The sequence below is a fragment of the Macaca nemestrina genome, chromosome 6 (genome assembly GCF_043159975.1).
Source record: "Macaca nemestrina isolate mMacNem1 chromosome 6, mMacNem.hap1, whole genome shotgun sequence".
Taxonomy (NCBI): domain Eukaryota; kingdom Metazoa; phylum Chordata; class Mammalia; order Primates; family Cercopithecidae; genus Macaca; species Macaca nemestrina.
Window position 1 is genome coordinate 85572162 of NC_092130.1, and position 24985 is coordinate 85597146.

General features: G+C 39.1%; 1 protein-coding gene and 1 pseudogene across 2 annotated transcripts in view; both read right to left on the reverse strand.

Annotated features, from left to right (window-relative positions):
- LOC105491979 (Rho related BTB domain containing 3) overlaps window positions 1-24985 on the reverse strand; it is a 64235-nt gene that overhangs the window by 17276 nt on the left and 21974 nt on the right. For both annotated transcript variants that reach the window (XM_011758819.3, XM_011758818.3), the window contains exons 6-8: window positions 22764-23129; window positions 14900-15012; window positions 10384-10504 (exon numbers count right to left, since the gene is read on the reverse strand). In XM_011758819.3, the coding sequence (XP_011757121.1) occupies window positions 10384-10504; window positions 14900-15012; window positions 22764-23129 (600 nt within the window). The remainder of the gene's footprint in view (window positions 1-10383; window positions 10505-14899; window positions 15013-22763; window positions 23130-24985) is intronic.
- Window positions 3281-9054, reverse strand: LOC105491978 (60 kDa heat shock protein, mitochondrial pseudogene; annotated as a pseudogene).

The window sequence follows — 24985 nt, forward strand, 5'->3', positions numbered from 1 at the left end:
TTTTTTGTATTTTCACTAGAGACAGGGTTTTGCTGTGGTGGCCAGGCTGGTCTTGAACTCCTGGCTTCAAGTGATGCGCCCACTTCAGCCTCTCAAAGTGCTGGCATTACCTGCGTGAGCCCCTGCACCTGGCCGACAACTGTACCTTAAAGCATTTTTAAGCCTATTTCAATATAGGAATTTAGTTTGGAAAACGATTACACTTCCTGTTAAGAAAACATCAACTTCAGTTTTTCACCTTTAAACTACTGTTTTGATGTTATAAATTGTTCTGTCGTGAAACTGTAATACAATACCTTAGTATGGTTAGATCTTTCAACACTGTATATAAAAATATGCTGAAGGGGAGGAACATAATGCGGTTTACGTACTAACTGGCAATAGGATACAGGTACAGAAATTACTTAAGGAAATGGAAGACAGCATTTTCTAGTTAAAAGATAATCATGCTCCTTTAACCTGTCAAGGCCAAACTATCTTCTCTTTGTAGTATTCATTTGATGTTACAATTTTAAGAATTTTTTCTAAGGAAAAGAACTACAAGAGTGAAATAAAAATGAAAAGCTCAAGTTTTCTAGTCACTTTACAGAGATTATAAAAAATCTTTGTTTCCACTGTTTACTAAAATAAAATACTACATTTGTCACACTTTCTTCATACTACTTTCCAGGTTTCAAAAGTGAAATTTTTAGAACTGTTTTTGGTTTCATTGCTAAAAAAGGATACCTACCTAGCTCAAGGGAGATTCAGAATATATACTAGCTGAGTAAATGGGGAAGGAATGTAATTTTCTAAAAAACTCTTCATGTGACACAGACTCATGTCAAAAGGACATCCGTACCTCTCTAAATATTTACCAATACTGACTTTAGAACTGCTATAGTAACTGTTTTTTTTTTTTTTTCACACGCCAAAACAATAAGTTGGGAGTGGTAAAGAAAATATATATATTTGATGATCACCTACTAGAGGGATGGTATCCCATTTTCTATCGTAGGCTAATTTCAGCCAGTTTTTGGTGAAGGCCTGGGAAACTTTAAAAGAAAGACTGGCTGCGGAACGTGGGTTCAGCAGGAAAAAGTACAGCGATCCACCAGTACTAAACTAGCTGCCATTGCAGGTGAAGGGGAGTGGAGTCTGCAGGTGAAGCCTCTGCTTGTCCTTTGTATGCACTATCTCAACCCCCATGACCACGCCACAAGGTAGAAATTAGTATCCCTATTTTATAGGCAAAAAAAAAAAGGCAGAAATGTAAAGTAACATAGTCAAACCTACATAGTAAGTATGCATCCAAGCAAAGATCTTAACCAGGTCTTTCTGACCCGTGGCACTACCACCACCTCAAGGTCCCTCAGTATATCAGTTCTGGTGTAAATTGTTCCATAGATTCCATTCTTACTTAGTTTTCCTTAAACCTCTCATGAGATTAATATTCATGCTCAAAACTGGAGTAAAGAAGCCAAAAACTTAATACGTGTGACTTCAGATTATTATTGTGTGAAATAATTACAAAATATAATTATAAAATAAATTACATTTTTAAAAAATTTTACTTTTTGAGACAGAGTCTCACTGTCTTCTGGCTAGAGTACAGTGGTGTGACCTTAGCTCACAGCTTCCTCTGCTTCCCGGGTTCAAGCGATTCTTGTGTCTCAGCCTTCCGGGTAGCTGGGATTATAGGCATGTGCTGCCTTGCCCAGCTGATTTTTGTATTTTTAGTAGAGATGAGGTTTCACCACGTTGGCCAGGCTGGTCTTGAACTCCCGACCTCAGGTGATCTGCCCACCTTGGCCTCCAAAAGTGCTGGGATTACAGCCATGAATCACCATGCCCAGCCAAAACATTACATTTAAATGGATACTCATCTAATTTTTAAATTATTATTCCAATTACTTCACATAAATTTGTATTGATATCAAAGTTACATTCCAGTGTGAATTATTTCACAACTATGAATCTTTTGAAGTGTGTATTTTGCATCATAAATATTTTAAGTACAGTGTATAGCAAAAAAAAACTGTAAATTTATCTGAAGACTGCACTGTAACTTAAAGTTTATAATTAAGATTTGAGACTGGTTACCCAATCCTTACTTTCAGGGTCTGTCTTAAGTTCGACATAAATAAATTTAAAACATAAAAATATTTTCCTTTCCAATTTTTTTTTTTTGGTTTGGTGTAAAACATTTGAATTACACATCACTGATAAAGTTAGAAGTACTTTCTTTTTTTTTTTTTTTTTTTGAGACGGAGTCTCGCTCTGTCACCCAGGCTGGAGTGCAGTGGCCGGATCTCAGCTCACTGCAAGCTCCGCCTCCCAGGTTCACGCCATTCTCCGGCCTCAGCCTCCCGAGTAGCTGGGACTACAGGCGCCCGCCACCTCGCCCGGCTAGTTTTTTTTTGTATTTCTTAATAGAGACGGGGTTTCACCGTGTTAGCCAGGATGGTCTCGATCTCCTGACCTCGTGATCCGCCCGTCTAGGCCTCCCAAAGTGCTGGGATTAAAGTTAGAAGTACTTTCACACTTCCAATTGCTATTCCTATTTATAGCCCCCAAAATTAGACATTCATTTTTCAGAGTGACATTAAAATTTAGCTGTCTGTTAATAATTTAACTACAATTCAAAACCATAGAGCCCAAAGGCTGTCACACTGAGAGGCATTAACATGATCTAAAAAGCAAACCTTCATGCCTGGCATAGGTTGAGTATCCCTTATGTGAAATGCTTGGGACCAGAGATGTTTCAATGCTTCCATTTTATTTTAGATTTTGGAAAATTTGATAAATATATATATATATATGTAGATATATATATATATGTGTGTGTATATATATATTAAGAATGTTTAATAGTACATATATATATATATACACATTCTTAATAGTTTAGCATTTCTAATCTCCTTAATAGTTTAGCATCTCTAATCCAAAAATCCAAAATCCAAAATGCTCCAATGAGCATTTTCTTTGAGCACACATCAGCACTCAAAAAATCTTGGATTTTAGGATATTTTGGATTTTAGGGTTTTAGATTAAGGGTACTCAACCTTTATAAATTTTCAGATAATGACAAGAATGTAAAATAGGATACATGAGAGAATGCAATTTGACTTTAAATAAAGCAGCAGTTATGACTGTGCCATTCTGAAATCAATCTAATTTTTCTAGGTGCACTAACCAGGTGTTTTAAGCACTCTCATGCTCGCCTTTGAGTTAAGGTGCAAATCTCTGCTCCACCATCATGTGGCAAGTAGGGTTGTGAATACCAATACCATGTTTCAAGACTTGAGATTTACATATATAATCTCTAGTAGAGTTGCTGCCAGAGTCAATGCTATCATATATATGTAATACAAATGTCTCAATACTAAAAGATCCAATGGATCAGAGGAGATTTGGATTTTGATTTGCACAGTCTGAACTTCTTGATTCTAGAGTAGAATATTAAAAACACACAGTTGTATCAAATTTGCAAGAAAAATTAAGATGTAAGCATACTTCATGCTGACAAGGATTTGTTTGTATGAAAACAAGGCTTTCATACACTGCCAATGGGAATGTAAATTAGTACAGAATTTACACTAGAATGTAAATTAGTATTCTGGACATATACAATTTCATAGCATTTATGATGTCTTACAGATGTTCCTATTCTTTGACAAGGAATCTATTCTAACGACATAATCCCAATTTCAGAGTGAGAAATTTACATTAAATCTTCAATGCAGCTCTTATTTCTAATAGTGAAAATAAAGGAGATACCTAAATTTACACCTATAGTTAAAATAGTTAAAATTTACACCTATATTAAACATGTTAACAAGCAATTTTAATCCAGCGTAAAATGCTTAAGACATAAGTTCAAAAATAAAAGACACACAATTGGGTAGACAGTAGTATCTATTTTCCCAGCCGTTTTTTTCTAAGCAGAGGAAAACTGACTTGAGGGAATTTTGCCAGAATCAAACTGGGATTGTTACTGAGGCATAGGATTATGGGTGATTTTTATTTTTTACTTTTTGCACCTTTATACATTATCTGACTGTCCTACAATAAGCACTTATAACATTTTTCTAATCACCATGCCCATTTCAGTTTCTAAACATGACCACTGTTCACAATATGGAATATATCTTTCCCGACCTTTTTAATTCACTTATGAACAAAACAGACATTGTCTATAAGTATGATCATTCTCTGCACACTTGGTTAAAACAATCATATAAGACTTTCATAATCAGAAAAAAATTAAAGTTTCTTCATGAAATTCAACTATCTGCTGTTCAAGGAAATGAAGGAGATTGGTGATTTGCTGAGTCATCTGCTTCTTTCCTCACTCAGAACGCCTCTGGTTTTTCTACTTCTCCCTATACATTTTGGAAGAATTCCAAAGGTACATTAGAGAAATGGCCCTAGTAAGCTGAGCCTGCTGCCACAGTGACCACAGGGAGGAGAATTCAAACACACTCCATTCCATTCAATGGGCTGGTGGTCACATATTGCAACTATGAAAGGAGCAGGAATTCACTCAACTTCTAACTCAAAATTTCTTCTTAGTTTTCTCACTGCTACCCTGCAAGTAGTGCAAGGAGAATCAAAGAAGGATGGTTATTAGTTACACAACTAAAAATAACCTTTTAGAATCTGTATGGTTCGTCACCCTCTTCACTTTACAAACAAGACTTGAAGACAAGAAATGTCAGGTGACTTGCCCATAGACACACTGGTCAGGACACCAAGCCAAGGCTGGAACTGGGGCCCATCCTGAGGAAACGACACTGCTGCTGCTGTCTACAGCTCCCCTCCCCACCCCAGTTCTCAGGAGCTGGTGTGCCTCGCCTACAGCTGACTTTAGAGAAGCTGCTGCCAGATCCTGCCTCCACCATTCCTGCTGTTCCCTGCTTCCAACTCCTAAGAAGACTTGGTTTCAGAGTTAGGGAAGCAATAAAGAGCACCACAGCAATCGCTGCACATCATCATCCAGCCAGCCCTCCTGACCCCAGCCCCTGCATAAACGGTGAAAGGGGAGCAGGTGCCTGCAGTAGGTAGAATCATGGAAGAAAAGCACAAGATTAGGAGGAGCAAGGGTTCACCACATCACTGCTTATCTCTCGTTTTTAATATGACATATATTTTCACGTGTTCCATATTCCTTTCGAAAATCTTTTCATTGAGTTACGCTGACATCATGTTTGATGCCAATGCCTTCTATGCAAATTACAAGCACATTTGGTAACTATTTTATAACACAGCAAAAGAGAAAAGGTGGGGATGGGAGACAATCCCTAATTCATTAATGTATGATGGGGACAGGCATTCATATTCAATTTACTTGAAAAAGATTGCTCTCAAACTGTGCTGCAAAATGAACATCCCTGGCAAAGAGATGGACCCTCTTTCCTTGTACAAGTTTATTACAATGCAAAGTCTTCTTCAAGCGCATTTATGCTTCGGTGGTGGATTCCCAAGTTCAGGACCATTAATCTTACTATCAATAGCCATTTATTAAAGGCGAGTCACAGTTCTAGGGACTGTAGGAGACACAGCAACATAATAACATAGATCCTTTATTAGTGGAAATTTTAAGTTTCCTCCTGTGACCAGGAATTATGGCTTCCTTCTCATAGTTAAACTTCTAAAGCACACACACAAAGACAGAGATTAGTCATTTAGAGAATAACCCAAAATTCCAGAGTCTTAGGGGATGACTGAGGGGTTTGGGAACATCCGAAACTCCAATCAAGAGGACGTACGTTAAAAAAAATATATATAGCAAAGGACTAACACATACTCAGGACTTAGGAAGTAAATACCTAATCGAGTATGCTGTACTTAATTTGTATCAAATATTGTGCAAATGCTAAGAGATTGGTCAGCCCTGGCCATAGAACCAGTAGCTAGAACATCCAGGAAGATCAGAGATGCTTGGTCTGATTAATACAAACACTATGTTATAGGACAGAAGACATCTACCAGAACTCACCAAGCCCTGGATCAAACACCACTAGACACTACTCTCATATGTTCACCATATAACCTTCAGATTACTAATTCTTTTTCCGGTTATGAAAAGCAGTGCCCTAGGTTGTTATAATGGTCACCGGAATGGTTTGCCCCCACCTTATCTCCATCTTGCGGAGTCTGCTCCCAGTCAACCCTAAATCATGGGTGACCCCAGTGCCCCCTAGGAAGTCATCTGGAAGACAATATTCAGCCATCTCCAGCAGCATCATTCTCCTTCTTTCAGAATGCAGAAACTGATTCAATCTCCATAAACTAGACTTTTTTAAAAAGCTAATTTTAGAAAGATGGAAATACTTTTTAATTTACTAATCATCTCTCTTCTTAACAATGGATGTAGTCTTTTCTGTTGAAATGAGAAGCTTCTTAGATGATTTGTACAAAATTATCTATTCCTGTGTTTCTCTGGTATGGATAGAGCATACCAAATACTTTTAGTAAATGTCTTCATCAACAGAGAGTTTATTCTTCTAGAAGCTAGTGACAGAATTCTGTAATCACCAGGAGCTTTATCCCTGACTAGGAGTGCCCTACCTATAATGAGTAATTTATGAAAGCTGTCTCTAGATAGACAGTTTGGATCTTTATTTAGGCAACAAATAAATGAAGGTGTGATCACATGAGGGGCTTAGAGCCAGTTTTAGGTCTAAAATGACGAAAGCATGATATAAAGTCTGTATCCTCTTGTTAGCTTTCTTCCCAGTTGTTTTTCTGTATCTCAAGGTCACTCTCGCTGCCCTACTTTCAGGGTCCCAGGCTCACACTGCACACGGGGCTGGCCGTGGCTTGTCGGAAGGTACATTGGAAAGTTTCCATTTCCCTGTCGTGGCAGATGACCAAAGTTAAAAGTAATGTGCATCTTTCTGAGGAAATATTTTTAAAAGTAAATGACTATTGTTAGCTGCTACACAATTCTACCATTAAATAAGATTATATCTTCCTTTTAGTAATTGCCCACCTAAAGTTCTACTTAAGAGTTTCATTGGAAAACAGTAGTGCATTCCAGCCTTGGACTCATTAACTCCAACTAATAAAAATAAAAAGCTGGTATAGAAATTATTAAAAGAATAGTCAACATTCTGGCAGTGACCACTGCTAAGAATGCAGGTGTTGAAGGATCTTTGGTAGCTGAGGCAATTGTGCAGCGTTCCTCAGAAGTTGGTTATGGAGCTATGGTTGGGGATTTTGTGAATATGGTGGAATTCAGTCTTTCTTGCATAACTGAAGGTATCTAACAATTCATTCTTTTTTAACTTTAAACAAATTTGTATTACATACAGGTTGTCACATAATTGGGTATTCCTCTACTTTGTACACAATTATTCTTACTCTCCACAGAAAAGCTGCTTCTTAACTTCTCATCTGTTGTTAGCAAGCACTAAAATCCTGATTTTAACAGCATAGTAGTAAAAATGTCTCAGTGATTTAAGCTGAAAGCAGTACATTGGTACGTGGCTCTTTCACCCAGTATCAGGAATGTAAAATGTGTTTTTATCCAAAAGTACAAAATAATTATTTGCAGGCATGGACAATGACAGCAGTAAACTGCTATTTATTGTCAGTTGAAATCAGTAACTGATGGTTACAGTGATTTAAAACATAAACCAGTAACTGATGGTTACAGTGACTTTTTTAAAACATCACCCAGCCTTTTCTTCAGTTACTGGTGAGAAATACTGCCTTGAGCTTCCTATCACAAGTTCATGAATAAAGGTCAAGCTCTATTCTAGGAATCAGAAATGCCACCTCCCATCCACCTACAGCACCCATTCCAGGGTCCTTCTCTTCTTTAGGAATTTCTGTGACTACAACTTCTGCTGTAATTAATGGAGAAGGCACCCAAGCAGCATCTAATAAAGCAGTTCTCGCATCCTTCATTGGGTCAATGATTTCTTTTCCACCATATTCACAAAATCCCCAACCATAGCTCCATAACCAGCTTCTGAGGAACGCTGCACAATTGCCTCAGCTACCAAAGATCCTTCAGCACCTGCATTCTTAGCAGTGGTCACTGCCAGAATGTTGAGTATTCTTTTAATAATTTCTATACCAATTTTTTATTTTTATTAGTTGGAGTTAATGAGTCCAAGGCTGGAATGCACTGAAGCAAGGCACAACCCCATCCCAGAATGATGTTTTCTTCAATAGCAGCTCTTATAGCATTAAGGGCATCTGTAACTCTTTCTTTTCATTCATTTTGACATCACTTGCCACACCAACCTTCAGCACAGCTACTCCATTTTAAAGTTTTGCCATTCATTCAGTTTTCCCTTTTCATATTCACTAGCTGTGATATCTAACTGCTCAATGATTTCTTGAATATAATTTTCAATTCAAGACTTGTCACCATTTCCTTTAAAGAGCACAGCATCACCTTTGGTCACAATGACCTCTCCAACTTTTCCTGTGTTATGAGGCCAACCCCTCTTCTGCAAACACTGCACCACCAGCAGCAAGAGCCGTATCTTTAAGCTGGTTCTTTCTATTGTCAATAAACCTGGAGCTTTCACTGCTATAACCTGAAGATCAACTTTCAGCCTATTCAAAAGGAAAGTTTATAGAGCTTCTCCATCAACATCTTCAGCAATGACAACCAAAGGCTTATAGTGAGCACTGGCAATTTCAAGAGTAGGTACAACAGACTGGGTACTAGACATTTCTGTTTCACTCAACGGAACATAGGCATCCTTGAATTCACGTTTCTGACCTTTCGATGTATTAATAAGTTATGTGAAAATTTAGCCTAATTATTCAATGTATTAATAAAGTATGCAAAAATTTCGATGTATTAATAGGTATGCAAAAATTAGATATGGTGATTCTAATGCACCATTCAGTGTTTTTCCATCCTTTACTCTAATGACAGCCTTTCTTCCAACCCCTTTCATTGCTTCAGAAATAATGTTGCTGACTTTTTTTGTCTCTATTTGCAGAAATTGTAGCAACCTGAATAATTTCTTCAAGGGTTGCCACAGGTTTAGACTGCTTTTTATTTTTTTGAGATGGAGTCTCGCTCTGTCGCCCAGGCTGGAGTTAGGCTGCTTCTTAAGTTCAGCAATTAGAGCATCAATAGCTAACATCATACCTTTTCGGATTTTCACTGGATTAGCACCTCTGCTAATCTTCTCAAAACCTTTCTTGACCACAGGGTGTGCGAGTACAGTAGCAGTGGTGGTGCCACCTCCAGCCTCTTCATTTGTGCTATTGGCAACATCTTAGTGTTACTGGCAACAAGCTTAGCTCCAATATTTTTATATTTATCCTTTAAGCCAATTGACTTTGCAACAGTCACACCATCTTTTGTTACTCTGGGACTTCCCTAGCTTCATTCAATAATCACAGTTCTTCCCTTCGGCCCCACTGTAGCAGCTATGGCTTTGACTAAAAGGTTGACACTTTGAAGCATTAAGGCTCAGGCACTTGCACCAAATTTTACATCTTTGGCATAAGCCCAAATGAGATGAGGAGCCCAGTATTCTGACACCGGTCTCATATGCGGAAAGACTGGGTAATCCAAGTATTTCTGTGGGGCAGCAGCAGAGCTGGTGCAGTCAGACAGGTCAGCGGCCAGTGAGGGACAGAAGGCAAGACGCACATGGCGATAAGCCCACGTCCCCTCCCTCTGCCTCTCCCCTGCCCGTTGGCACCTTGTGTGCTGGCAGCTCCCACCACATTCTTTAGATCTTAATCTACTAAAGTGACAAAATTATCCAAGCGAGTAATCAATAATGGGCACTCAAACAGCCCATCTTCATTAAAATTAGGTAGTCTTACTTTCTTAGAGAGATAAGCAGCAGCTCTCAGTTGCTCTGGTGGTAAAATTCTCAAAGTGCTGTGAGGAATAAATGTAGCAATATCTATGGGTGCCTGAGGTGGGCCAGGCATAACCCTCAATCCTTTTTCTCAAAAGAAACAAGACAGCTGAAAAAAATAATGGTCAATTCCTTTTTCTCAAATAAAAAGTAAGAGAGCTGGATAAAATAAGCTAGATATAATATAATTTTAAAGGGGTTAGCTCCAGATGCAGCAAACACTAGGATCTTAAAGAAATACACACAAAAATATATAATAAAATATTACAGATCATCCCATCCCTTGCTAGGCCCTAAAAGTTGATGAAGCATATGGCAAAGGAAAAAAATACTAAGGGAAATATAAATTTCTCTTCTCATTTTAATAAAATACTTCCTATTTACCCGGAAGATTTTGTTGACTTTAAGGTAGCATTAATCTACATCCCTCAATAGGGAATAATAGGGAATAATCATTCCTTCACAACAAACATTCCAATCTGAAGTAGACAGCAAGGAAAGAAACAAGAAATAAAAATGAATCATAAACTTTGTAAAAGTTCATCCATACCTTGAATTTCGAAGACAACATCGGCAAGCATCGGCTTATTAAGGAAAAACTTGAGTGAAGTGTTATAAAACCACAGAGGTTTTCTGGCTTGATAGGTTTTGCAATTCCTTAGGCAATTAATCTACCAGGGAAAACAAAATACAGGGGGAAGGTGTTTAATATGCTTTGATAACATACAGGCTAGGCTAAGAATTTGGAAAATTATGCTAAATCTCAAAAGAAATATGATTCCATACTCTATGGCATCTCTGATCATAGGTTTCAAAGGAACTTGCCTTCAAGAACGGTATGGGCTGCCTATCAGTGAACAACACTGCTCTCTTCAGCATTCACAGCAGTAAACGAACTGCCTAAGAGAAAATTCAGCTCCATGGCTGAGAAGCTGCAAGGTCCTAAAACCTCCATGAGTCTTTGTCGGGAAACAGACAACAGTAGTCCAACCCACACAAATGCCTACTACTAAAATATGTTTACAAGTACAACCTAATTTGTTCATTAAGATAGTACTTGATTTGTAATTAAGAAAAATACATTTTTTGGCCGGGCGCAGTGGCTCAGCACTTTGGAGGCCAAGGTGGACACCTGAGGTCTGGAGTTTGAGACGAGCCTGGCCAACATAGCGAAACCCCATTTCTACTGAAAATACAAAAATTAGCTGTACATGGTGGTGCGTGCCTGTAATAACAGCTACTCGGGAGGCTGAGGCAGTAGAATCACTTGAACCCGGGAGGTGGAGGCTGTAGTGAGCTAGGATTACGCCACTGCACTCCAGCCTGGGTGAAAGAGTGAGACTCTGTCTCCGGGAAAAAAAAAAAAAAGAAAAATACATCTTTCCCTTATCACACCATATCCTTCTGCTTACTAGCTTAACACTTTCTCTTAAGGCAGTGAACATTTAAAAAATAACCGATGAGTTGGTTCATCTCCATCTTTTTTGAGATGGAGTCTTGCTCTGTGGCCCAGGCTAGAGTGCAATGGCGCGATCTTGGCTCATTGCAACCTCCACCTCCCAGGCTCAAGTGCTTCTCATGCCTCAGCCTCCCGAGAAGCTGGGACTACAAGTGTGCATCACCATGCCCAGCTAATTTTTTGTAGAGACAGGGTTTTTCCATGTTTCCCAGGCTGGTCTCAAACTCCTAACCTCAGGCAATGTGCCTGCCTCGGTCTCCCAAAATGCTAGGATTACAGGTGTGAGCCACCAGGCCCAGCTGGTTCACCTCCATCTTCATGTCCAATCATATAATCCTAATTGTCCTTCCTACTCACAGCAGAGCCCACTAGAACCTACAAAGACCTTCCTGGGTTTCTGATCTGGCATTCCTGAGACCCTCTCCCTTGGTAACTCGTCTGTCCTGACGCGCCTGGCTGGAGCTGGTGGCTCTGGGAGCAGCCCCTCTGTCTAATTCAGGCTTCAGTGCTTTATCCTTTCTGTGGTCTTCAGGCATTCCCTTTGTGCCAACCCTCCTGGTAGTCAAGGGCCAGCCTCCCTTTCCATACCCTCCACCCATTTCTTTTCTTTTCCTTTCTTCCTTTCTCTCTCTCTCTTTTTCTTTTAATTTTACTCTATTTACAGTGGGTAAACAAAACAAGCCTGAATATTTTCAGGTAATGTTACCCAAATGATGATGAAATAGTAAGTCATTTTAAATACTAGGATTCATTAGGACCGCAATCTTGCTTAAAGTCTATGTTGTTCCCTAATTTGGAATGATTTAGTTGGGATTTGTATTGAAATATCATATTTTATTCATTTTAAATTCTGATGTCTCCACCCATTCCCCCTGCTGAATCTCAGAGCCCCAGCCCTGGTCAGAATGCTAATCCTCTGCTCGGCTAGCTAGGGAACTCTGAAAGCTTTATCCCTAAGAAATAAACACACAACATTAGCAGTAATAAGAATAAATGACATCTACTTCTCACTCTAAATTAATCTACTATGGTGGGAAGTTAAAAATATTTGGTGGTGGGGGGCGGGGAAATGATAATATTCTTCCTCCTAAGACAGCAGAAAACATTCCAGAATGGCATCCATAGGCAAAACAGGATCATACAAATCCTGGTCCTATACAGTCACTCTAAGATCCTATACACAACATACCATCAAGGAATTCGGGGATGGGAGTCAAGTGCCTGCCACGCGTAAAGGAGAGTAACAGTCAAAAAGCATCACCGGCTGGGTGCGGTGGCTCTTGCCTGTAATCTCAGCACTTTGGGAAGCCGAGGCGGGCGGATCATGAGGTCAGGAGATCGAGACCATCCTGGCTAACACAGTGAAACCCCGTCTCTACTAAAAATACAAAAAAATTAGCCAGGCGTGGTGGTGGCAGGCGCCTGTATTCCCAGCTACTCAAGAGGCTGAGGTAGGAGAATGGCGTGAACCTGGGAGGCAGAGCTTGCAGTGAGCCAAGATCGCGCCATGACACTCCAGCCCGGGTGACTGAGCGAGACTCCGTCTCAAAAAAACAACAAACAAACAAAAAGTGTCACCAAAGTGGACAGCTCACAGAGTCTTCAAAAACCATCCAATTTATTCCTCATTTTATAGGAAGCCCTGATGCACTCAAAGCCACAGAGATGATTTGTGGCAAATTCACAATTGTAATCTACCATTTCCCCGAGTCCCAATTCGGGGTTACATCCCCGTGTGGTACTGAGTAAATGAGACAGCCCCTTACCCTGGGAAAGCACAGAAAGAAGGGGTGAAAGAACTCTTCTTTCCCCCTATGCAGAGGGAATTCAGTGCAATACCATGGAATCGTATCACCCAGCCTTCCCTTTCCCCAACAAGAATTCATTTTATTCTCTGTATTCAAAGGAATGTGTTCCGAATCAGACTCAAGAAAAGGTTCAGGGTTAGAAGAAAAGTCAACATTTCTGTACTTGTCAGCCATATAAAGGTTATGAATTTGCATACTGTGAATATTTTATAGATGTATATTACACATGAATGTATAAGAGAGAGAACAGGAGAGAGAGGGAGAGAATCTATAAACAGATTCCCTCCTCAATTCTGTTTTGAATTTGAAAAAAATGGGAGGGCAGAAGTTTGGGAGAACACAAATGTATGTGATGTACATTTTTACTGGTGCATAAACAAGTTAATCAAGACAACTAGATGAACTGTTTTGAAAATGAGAATAGAGGCATATGTGCACATTTTTACAACGGATTATTTAGTTCAATTAGACTGCAAGAGCTACCATCCTGCCATATACTTGTAAAACTGGACAGCTTCTGTATACCTGCTTCAATGTGTTACTAAAAAAAAAAACAACAAAAAAAACTTACTCCTTAATTCCACGTTACTTGTTTGTAAAAAAGACTATTTCTCAACTAAAGAACAATCAAGAATCTTCACTCTAAGCTAGTACAGTTTTATATTTGTAAAACATTAACTTTAAAATGTTAACAGGTTTTAGAAAACAGAAAAGTCATCTGTATTAAAAAATTAAAAGAATAATCATTTTTCTTATAGTGAATATATATCTTTATTCCGCTAAGCACTGCATATAACTTACCTTATTTATATACTGCAGTCAATTTGTTTATCACAAAATCAGAAAAAAGAATACACTGGCTAAACTGTGTAATGTGCTAAAGTTTTGAAATGTTTTTTAAAGCCCTTACAGACTATACAATATCAAGTCACTAGAGTTTTAATGTGCACCAGTCTATGGCAATATACAAAGTCTGTTTTTGTAAACTTGAATCTAATTTATAATTTTGAACCTATAATTGATGAGATAATCCTTAACTGTCCACCTCATTGAATAGATTTCTCAGAACACTTGAAAAAGGGACATACAGAACCGCCTTCCTCTCAGAAACTATTTGAAACTTAAACTGTGAGGAGTGAGAAGGCAGCCTCTCTAATAACCTTAACCGTAGCTGGACAAATTAAACAGCCTTTTATTCTTGATATAGATGGTGTATTCCCAGAGCTCCAGGGGAATGTTTCAGAAGGCAGAATTCGCAAACGAGCATTTTAAAGACATGACTCACACATATTTTAATTCTTACATAAAGTCTAAGATAGGGCCGAGTGTGGTGGCTCATGCCTGTACTCCCAGCACCTTGGGAGGCTATGGTGGGCAGATCGCTTGAGCCCAGGAGTTGGAGACCAGCCTGGGCAACATGGGAAAACCACATCTCTACAAAAAATATAAAAATTAGCTAGGTGTGGTGATGCCTATCTGTAGTCCCAGCCCCTGGGGGGTCTGAGGTGGGAGATGTCACTTGAGCCCAGGAGGTGGAGGCTGCAGTGAGCCAAGATCATTTCACCGCCCTCCCACCGGGGCAACACAGTGAGACCCTGTCACACACATACACACTCAATCTAAGATACAAATAACCCAAGCTTATGTTTTCAATATTTAAATGGCAAAATATACTTAAGGGAAATATTTACATTTATATAGTATTTGACTCTTCTAAGGACTCAATTTTATATTCATCATAGTATGTGAGTTATAATTCAGAGAGTCAAAGTTAACTAACTTACAACAAATTAATTTACCTTTCCTGGTGTTTTTAAAATGCATTTAACTTTCTCGATTACATTTGAAACATCCCCAGAATCTTTCAACTTCTTCCTGATATCTTCTTCCAATTCTTCCCACTGAAAAGCACCTGTAAACAAATTAGTACATGCTGGATTTTTCTGTTAAATGAGGAAGTAACTCAAGTAAATCTCTTATTAAATACAACATTCCCTTTTTTTAGTGCTTTTAATTTTTCTTTACTATGTATATATCCTTATAACTATACTAAAACATTTAAACAGTACTTACATTTCAAAAAAACAGTTTAACTTCCCCTAAATTATTTCTCAAAATCTGAATTCTTCCTCCCCGGACTGCTGCTACCTCTCTGCAATAGGTGGCCAGCTAGTGATAACAGCAATGGTCTGAATATGAATTACCATGACAAGTGGTCCAGCATCCAAATTATTTACTTGTCCTGAGTAAGAAGGTAGATGTGGTCTTTCCCAAGGGTGAATTAAATCTTACTAGTCATGGGCAGCAGTGACTATCATCAGGTAGAGGAACATGCAGCAGCCATAGAATGCATTCAGAAGGTCTCATGTTTTGTCAGGGGCAGACTGGGATGTCTGAGAGTCAACTCTACAAAACCAGCCCGAGGAAGGGAGCTACATCATCCATGTAGCTCATGTCATTGGAGCAAAATCACCCCACCATCCCTTGCCTTTCCCCAGTTCACTTCAAAACTCTCCCCAAGCTCATTTCACTTCTCCCACTCTGGCAGCCCCTTTTCCTCTATGTCTTACAAAATTCTTATTCTATGGTCAGCAAAAGCTGACCTTTTCCCCAAGGACTTCTCTCACTTGGCCTGCAGCAACCTCCCATCCAACCTCCCTGCTCCCTAACAGTCTTTTCCCCATCAAACCCATCCTATTACTCAAAGTTGGTGAGTTTTTGAAAGCACGAATCTGATCATGATATTCCAAGAGATTACTCGCATCCATCCTATGATTTATAGAAGGTCCTATTTCATAAAATAGAATTCAGGAAGCCTAGTGTGGGCAGTATAGTTAGGATCCAGTTCTACCTCAGCTATTGGCTACTAGTGTGACAAATCACTTCACCTCTCTGGGTAATTCAAGATCCTTTTCAATCTGCTCTCAGTTATTTCTTCTAATGTTTTCCTTCCTGTATTCAGCACTCACCAGATGCATTCATGGATATTGGGGTATGAGGCAGGCACATAAACACTTATTAAACCAATGAGATCAGGCAATTGCAGCCAGTCTGGAACCAAATCCAATCAGAAGGGGCAGACTGCAAGTCCAGAAGCTCTCAGGCTCTTTACAGCTGAGCCTGGCAGCACTGAGCACTATTGAGCATCCTTTCAACTTCTCCCCACCTGGCCTTCCTAATGTAAGTATTTACAGTGTGTCCTGGGGGAGGGAGTCAAATGATATGTAGCATTTGCCATTTCTGTGATGCTACCAACATGACATCACAGAACAAGGAAATGGGGATGATAAACACAACTGGGCTCTCACAAGCTGGTGCCAGCTCCAGCACACCACTGCTTCTTTCTGCCTTTGCTAGCGCTTTTTATGCCTTCACTGATTGCTCCTCTTCCTCCTCAAATCCCAAAGCTGTGTAGTGTAGAAGAGCTCTATGATTTCTGTTTCTCTCTTTCTGCATGAATGCTTTTTAACTCTGTGACCACATCCTCTTTTCCCATCTCATAAATTCTTTGGATTGTATCACCAGAAAATTTAATGTGCATACAAACATTAAAGTCAGTATAACAATGTCAGAGCACAAAAACCCCTTAGAAGCCAATGGATCCCAGATCAAGAACATTACTCTATGCCAGTGACTATCAACCACACCTGTGTATTATAAATACCTGGGATCTTTTATAAAATGCCATCAGAGGAGGTCTCATCTCCAGATCAAGTAAATTAGAATTTCTGAGCCTGATGCCCCTGGCATCAGTGTTTTAAAATCCTCCCCGGTGACCCTAATGTGCATTGTATGCTGCTGATGGCCACTGTTTTCCCTTTAGAAATTTCAGCCACAGAGTTTGAGACCAGCCTGGCTAACATGGGGAAGCCCCGTCTCTACTAAAAATACAAAAATTAGCTGGACATGGTGGTATGTGCCTGTAATCCCAGCTACTTGGGAGGCTGAGGTAGGAGAACTGCTTGAACCCAGGAGGCAGAGATTTCAGTGAGCCGTGATCATGCCACTGCACTCCAGCGGGAGCAACAGAGTGAGACCCTGTCTCAAAAAAAAAAAAAAAAAGAGGAAAAAGGAAAGAAATTTCAGCCCTTACCGAAACCCAGTGTTAGTGGTATGCAGAAAAAAGGGAACATGTAGGTATTTTTTATTGTCTACACTCATCCAGTCTAAAGAAGAACACAAGTACTGTCTCTGTGTTCTCTTACATACTTACATATGTAAAAGTTACATTGTTATTTAAGTAAAAGCATATTAACTAAAAAATACCTATAAAATATCTCCATTCAGAAGACTATCTAAAAGCAAGCAAGCAAGCATCAAATAATCTAAGTAGATGGAGTTAGTAGCAGGTAAATCCCCACAGGCCGCTGAACTGTCTGAGAACACACACAGGAAGAATCAATCACTGAAAATGAAAGTAAGACTAATTCTCAAGAGCACACTGATGATTGGGCTGTTTTCATAATTAGAAACATTAATCAAGTCATCTTTGAAACTTTCAAGTCCTAATAAGCCAATAGTCCTAAGACTGGGACTTTCTTTTTATTTTTCCAGTGGTAAAAACATTTAACATCAGATTTACCCTCTTAGCAAACTTTTAAGTATATACTACAGTATCATTAACAATAGGCAAAATGTCATACAGCAGGTCTCCAGAACTTACTCATCTGGCATAACTTTACTGATTGACTGACTGCAGACAAGGGCAGGATGACATCTTGTATCACTGACTGGGATTTTCTTTAGTTAACTTCTTAAAGCACTGAATTCACTTAGACTTTTAGGGCGCATGGTATACTCACATATACTACACTGTGTTTTTACGCAATACAGAAAAGGGCATGCCATGGAATAATTCTAAGAACTGGAGAATGCTATGCAAACGGAAGATGAAAGCTTGCTTCTACATATTTGTTTACTCTGATGGCATTTCAAGAAGTGATGTGAAACTCTAAGGGCCATCTGTGGCAGGAAGAGCTCAAAGCTAAATTCTTGAGGTTCTTACAATTACTTCACTTCCTAACCATCTGAGATCATGTGACTCAAGAATGTGCAAGCATAAGACTGTATCAAGTATTATAAGAATGTTACAATTGTATGCCATGTAAGAATTACTCCCTGAAGACCAGGAAAGGGCTGGCTTCACTTATCACATTACTCCTTGTTCCTTAGGATTAGTAGTTTAGTACTTACATGTTACGCGGTGTTTTGTTGTTATTCAATAGAAAACTAACATATACAAAACAGACATACCTTGACTGTGTCTATTGAATCAAAAATTTCAATAGGAATATATAGGTGTAAAATGTTAACTGGACTGTTGTTAAACAGGTCCCTCCTAAATAACGACCCAAATGTTCATGGTGACACAATACACACCAAAATTCAAATTCCTAAAGGTTAAAAAAAGCATGTTATTTAAAAAGAATTAAGATATTCTTTGTAATTTGGTTCTTTAAAAAAAAAAAAAAAGGACACAAGATAGGCTTATTACAATTTTCTAGCCCATGTTTGCTCAAGGCAAATATTCCTGAGCCCACGATGGAGTTCAACCTCTGCTTTACCAACTCATCTGATGGGAACACAAACAAACAACTCCTGTCTTCAGTGGTTCTCTAGCATAACCCAAGGGCAGACCATGGCACTTCTGCGGGAAAACCACTGCAAAACTGTGCCTTAACACTTGTATTCTACTCACAGGTTTAAAACTGTTAAAAAACAAACAAACAACAAAACAAGCCTGGCCCATTTATTGAAGTCTTTGAGAAAACTGTAGGTTTAAAATTTTTGTTTGACTTGATTACAAAATATATGCTTTCAAAACCAGTGTCACTTATTTATACACAAACGACCAGAGGATCAAACAAAACAATAAATGTTTAGACATTTTCTGTTGATAGTGGAATCTGGGTAAATTTTTTTCTCTTAATTTTCAGCATTTTTCAAAATTGTCTTTTCTGTGCAAATACAGCTTTGATATCTCTTTTTAACATAATGTAAATGAAACCCTTCCTTGAGCCAGAGGTTGTAATCTGTAAATAATTAAAGAATAATAAATAGGTACCTGCAGAACCAGTTATTTTCACTTTTCCTTAACCAGTATCTGGGTCTCTGCAGCCCCAGGTCAACGGCCCGTGCTCCTGCTCAGAGCAGACAGCATCTCCGGCTTTGGCCGTGACATACAAGGAGAGATCACAGCCGAAATGGAACAGGTGAGTGTCAGGTTAAGAAGCCAGGACTCTGAACTGGTTGAAGACCTGTAGCTCAGCAGGCTCTTCACACCATCATGCCTGCCTGCCCTCCGATCCCTATTCCAGCCTTACTTAATTTCCACCCAACCACTAGGCATCCACTTTTCCTCATGTCAGGCAGGGGACACACAGGGCACTGAGAGCCCCAGTTCCAAATAGCCCTGCCTCAGTCAGCCTTGCAGCTCACCCCATTTTTACTTTGAATCCTAAGCTGATAACTTGGTAGCCTTCTCAGGCCTCTGCACTGAATTCTAGGCCCTACTGTGCTGGCTTTGGCTGGTTCCCAGTTCTTCCAAAAGCAGGTATTCCAGCTGCTTCTGGTAGTCCAGAGATCCAGCACCACCTGGGAGACTGACTACTGGAAACACAGAAACTCATGCCCCACTCCAGGCAACTGAATCAGAATCTCCACAGGAACAAGATCCTCAGATGATCTGCATACACTTGAAGGTTTGAAAAGCACTGGTCTAGATGATGAAGGGCCAAGGGCAGGGCCACCCATTGTCTGACTGTTGGCCTTCCTGAGGCTGATCGCCAGAGTAATGGGACCTCCTGATTGAATGCCTGTCTTGGCTGCACTGTTCCACCCTCCAACCATCACCAGAGATGAGCTTTCTAAAGCCCAGACTGATCATGCCTCAAACTCTAACACAAGTCTAAGAGCAGCAGGAACAGCTTCCACAGACCTTGCCCACCTCATCACCCATCAGCCATCACCTTTCACTCTATGCTCCAGTCATGGGAAATGGCCTGTGATCCCTGGAAAGCAGCAGCTACCTAGGATTACATTTTTACCAATGCAAATGTCCCCCGTATATCTCTTTCAAACAGTATCAGAATGAATGCACAAAAAATTTACAACAGGTAAATGACTCTGGGGAAAGGGTCTGGGGTAAAAGGATAACTTTTTTCTTTTCTTTCCCTTTTTTTCCATCTGCCTGTATTAATTTTGCAATTAAATAAAGCACTCCCCCTAGGAGAAAGCTAGGCAGGATCAACCACTGGAGATACATCTAGCTATTTTACTGCTACTGTATTAAAAAGGATATAAGACTTCAGAGTGCTCATGTGTCTTTGAAAGTAGTCAATAATGATTTTGGAAACCTGCTGAATAATTCACTTAATTTCAACAGAAAATTATCATAAAAAAGTCACGTTCCTCACAGTTCCTTAGACATATGATTAAAAATATTTTTTTCTCTTAACATGTAAACATGTTAGTTTTTCAAAATCTTAAATTCTGAACTGTGACATTCTAAGTTTAAACATTAAAATCTATAGTACTAAATGAAGTCTTTAAGTAGTTTGGCTTATTGATATGATGATGCCCGGCTACTGTAGCCTTCCCTGTAATTCAACTAAAACTTAGAGAGAACCCGTTGAAGGCAATGTGCTGGGTGTGTGCTGTACAGGTGCTTAATTTATGCCTTTTCCAAGCCAATATTTCAGTAACCTAGCACCACATTCTACTCCAATATGTATTTTTTATCCACATAAATCTGCATGCTGCAATTGTACTTTTCAAAATCATAATTTAAGTTTTAACTTATAAAATTACATGATCACAACCCACATGAACAAAGTAATACCTTATTTTTATAATCAATTACTTAAATAAAGGCTGCCCCTAATTTCCCTACCTGTAGGAAATGATACTTGTTTTGCAAACCTTAAAACTTTTTATCTGTTCCCAATTAGGCTTTATTGGAAGCCTAAAAACAAATTAATTATAAATGTTTCTCCAGACACATTGCAGGGCAGGAGTGACCTTAGCTTAACAGGTCGTCGGTACATGATTTGAAGTGGGTAAAGAAAATTAAAGACAGGAGTTCTCAGAAAACTTATATTTAGATGCTTACATTAAAATTCATTTTACATCTGTTCTTTTCCATTCTTACATGGGACACTTAGATGTAAGACCTTCAATTCATTTGCTAAAATGACTCAGATAGAACTTCTATCTTTAAAATATAGTTGCTGCTGAGTTTTTAAAAGGGCAAAGAGAAAAATACTTGATAAGCTGAATCTTAAAAAGAAAGGGCACAGTAAAGAAAAAAAAAAAGTAACGTCTATGATAGTCATGGCCAAAGTTAATCAGACCTCAACTAACACTGGATATTGATTTCCAGTTCCTAAGCTGAAAGCAACTCTCTCTTTGATGGCCTACAAAATCTAAGAGTCGAACTGAAGAGTGAATAGCTAGGTTTTAAGGTATAGACATTTGATTTCACTTACTCTTGGAATATTTTATGTCTTTAAAATGAAATTGGACAATAAATTCTCATATTTCATATTTTGGATGTTTTTTAAGGAAATAAAATATTAACATATCTGTTTGGTAGATTATTGTTTTTTTACAAGTAGATTTAAAACCAAGGCAAATACAAAAACATATGAAAAGATGCTTGATATCACTAATCATTAGGGAAATGCAAATCAATACCAAAATTAGATACCACGTCATGCCCATTAAGATGGCTACCATTAAAAAAAATAAATAGCAAGTGTTGGCAAGGATGTGTAGAAATTGGAACCCTTGTGCACAGTTTGTAGGCACGTGAAGTGGTATAGCTACTGTGGAAAACAGTATGACAGTTCTGTAAAAAATCAAAAATAGAATTACCATGTGATCCAGCAATTCCACTTCTGTGTATATATGCAAACAAAAAATAAAAGCAGAGTCTCAAAAGAGGTATTTGTACACTATGTTCACAGCAGCATTATTCACAATCGCTGCAACAGCAGAAGCAACCCACGTGTCCATGGATGAATGAATGGGTTAACAAAATGTGGTCTATAGGTACTACAGAATATGATCAACCTTCAAAGGAAGAAAATCCTGATACACACCACAACTTGGATGAACCTTTAAGACATTATGCTAAGTAAAATAAGTCAATCACAAAATGACAAATACTGTATGATTCCACTTACATGAGGCACTTAGGAGAGTTAAAATCACAGAGACAGAAAGTAGAATGGTGGCTGTCAGTGGCTGGAGAGAGGGTGGAATGGGGAATCATTGTTTAATGGGTAGAGAGTTTCAGTTTTATAAGATGAAAAGAATTATGGACACGGATGGTGGTGATAGTTACATAACATTATGAATGTGTTTAATTCCACTGAACTGTGTTCTTAAAAATGGCTAAGATAGTAAAATTTATGTTCCATATATTTTACCACAGTAATATGAAATTGATAGGAAAAAGATGAGGCAAGTACGTTTGTAAGGAAAACAGAAAGCTTGGACCAATTCCTATATATAAAGCAAATAATATTTCATGTATAATCTTCATCCCAGATGGTAGGAAAAGATCACTGTAAAACTAACCAGTACCCTTGAGCACCACAGGCACGTTTCATTTGCAAAGTTTATGAGATTGTAAGTAACCAGAACCACTTGACAAGATACCTGAATAAATGAAGCGAAGGATGTCTGATAAACAAGAACAGAAGACGGCGTCTTTAACAATGACTCGTAATGGTGGGTTGCCTGAAGATTCCTGGCTAGCACCTGGAAATGCAGTATCTCTGTTTATAGCAAAGAGATCCTGGGTAGTTCGGATGATACTGGAATCCTGAATGTCAGTGGGACTCTTCACATTGAAAAGCAGCATGAAAACATGGCTTACAGCGCAGAGAACGATCTTGTGGGCCTCTACAACTTCCTTTAAATTGGGGTTGTAAAATACCACGTCCACACACTGACAGCAGAACAGCAAGTTATTTAGGTCAGCGTTATAATGTGACGCTTCGGCCTTTAAGACAGGCATTTTTTCTGTTTTGAAAAAGAAAATAAAAATAATAAACTCCTTTCAGGTTTACAGACCCAATAATTTTATGTTTACTTTAAATACAATTGTATAATATTTTAAAAGATTATTAGGTTAAACCATAAGAAACAGCCAATATTTAATCATTTTTTGATGCACAAAAACAGCAATTTTGTACAGCTTAACCTAATTTACAAACATATATAAACTAATTATTCAGGGACTACAGAATTTTATAACACAGACACACAAATACTATGTTTATTTACATTTTATAGAGCAAATGAAGAACTTACTAATGACGTACGGAACAATAAAATAACATTTCTTCTTACTTGTGTGTCCCAAAATAAAACAACCCGCCAAATACCGAACTTTAGTATTTCATAGTCATCATTCTTTACTTCTACTCGATTTTAAAAGTTCAGAGTACTAAATAAGTTCCGAAGAACCCAACCTCACATCTGAAGCCCCTTTCCTCTTGGGACCAGAAGCAGAGGTAGACGGCTGAGCTGTTAAAATTCTGCAACTTCTCAAAGTCAAGGCTCACTGTCTTGAACACTATTGTTGGAAAACATTTTGACCCCTTTATCTGGATTCCAAAATTAGTACTTTTCCTTCTAGTAAAATGCTTCAGCAAAAGTGCTGACTCAGCTCCCTAATTTCTAATAGAGGATATAACCTTCAGTCTACTAGTTTGATCACCAATAAAGAGAGATGAACCCTCAATCAACTCAGAATACCTACACTCCAGGCCCTCTCCACCAACCCTAACTGTAAAACATCTGCCATCTCATTTTTATCCAAAGAGGAGCTGAGGAAAGTAATATTTGTGCAGTGTTGAAGGATAAGGAACCATCTAAATCAGTGAAATTCAAACTTCTTTAGCAATAAAAATCCTTGCTTCCAAAGCAAACCCCAGCCTATAAAACAGATAATAACAAAGTCCTTTGGAGGCCAGGCTCTCCCTGCAATGTATTCCAGTCTACCCTCCTCCCTTCCACTGCCTATGGCGCCCTCACACAACCCTAAATGCAATGTGCCCCAGAGCCCAGGATCCGTCCTTGGAACAAATCAGCCCTAAATATGTACCCAGACTGTATTATTCTGAACCCCTGGGATATCTTTAGTGTTTTACACACAGCTGTCCTAACAGAAGAGTACAAGAAACAGCTCTGTGAACGCTGAGGCTGCATTTCCTGAAGAGACACTTTTGAAGGCCCTGTCCACTATATCACTTAGTGCCCCCACATGAAGACCCACACAAGAGATTTCTTTTTTCTCTTTTTTTTTTTTTTTTTTGAGACAGAGTCTCACTGGAGTGCAGTGGTATGATCTTGGCTCACTGTAACCTCTGCCTCCCCAGTTCATGCAGTTCTCCTGCCTCAGCCTCGTGAGTAGCTGGGACTACAGGCGTCACCATCATGCTCCGCTAATTTTTGTACTTTTAGTAGAAACAGGGTTTCACCATGTTGGCCAGGCTGGTCTGGAACTCCTGACCCCTGCTGATCTGCCCACTTTGGCCTCCCAAAGTGCTGGGATTATAGGCATGAGCCACCATGCCTGGGCCCAGATATTTCTTTCTTTTTTTTTTTTTTTGAGACAGAGTCTTGCTCTGTCACCCAGGCTGGAGTGCAGTAGCGCGATCTCGGCTCACTGCAAGTTCCGCCTTCTGGGTTTACGCCATTCTCCTGCCTCAGCCTCCTGAGTAGCTGGGACTACAGGCACCCGCCACCTCGCCCGGCTAAGCCAGGATGGTCTCGATCTCCTGACCTTGTGATCCGCCCGCCTCGATATTTCTTTTAGAGCTAAATGACATGTAATGTTTTGCTTTCTCTGAGGATGTAGTATGTTTTGTCTT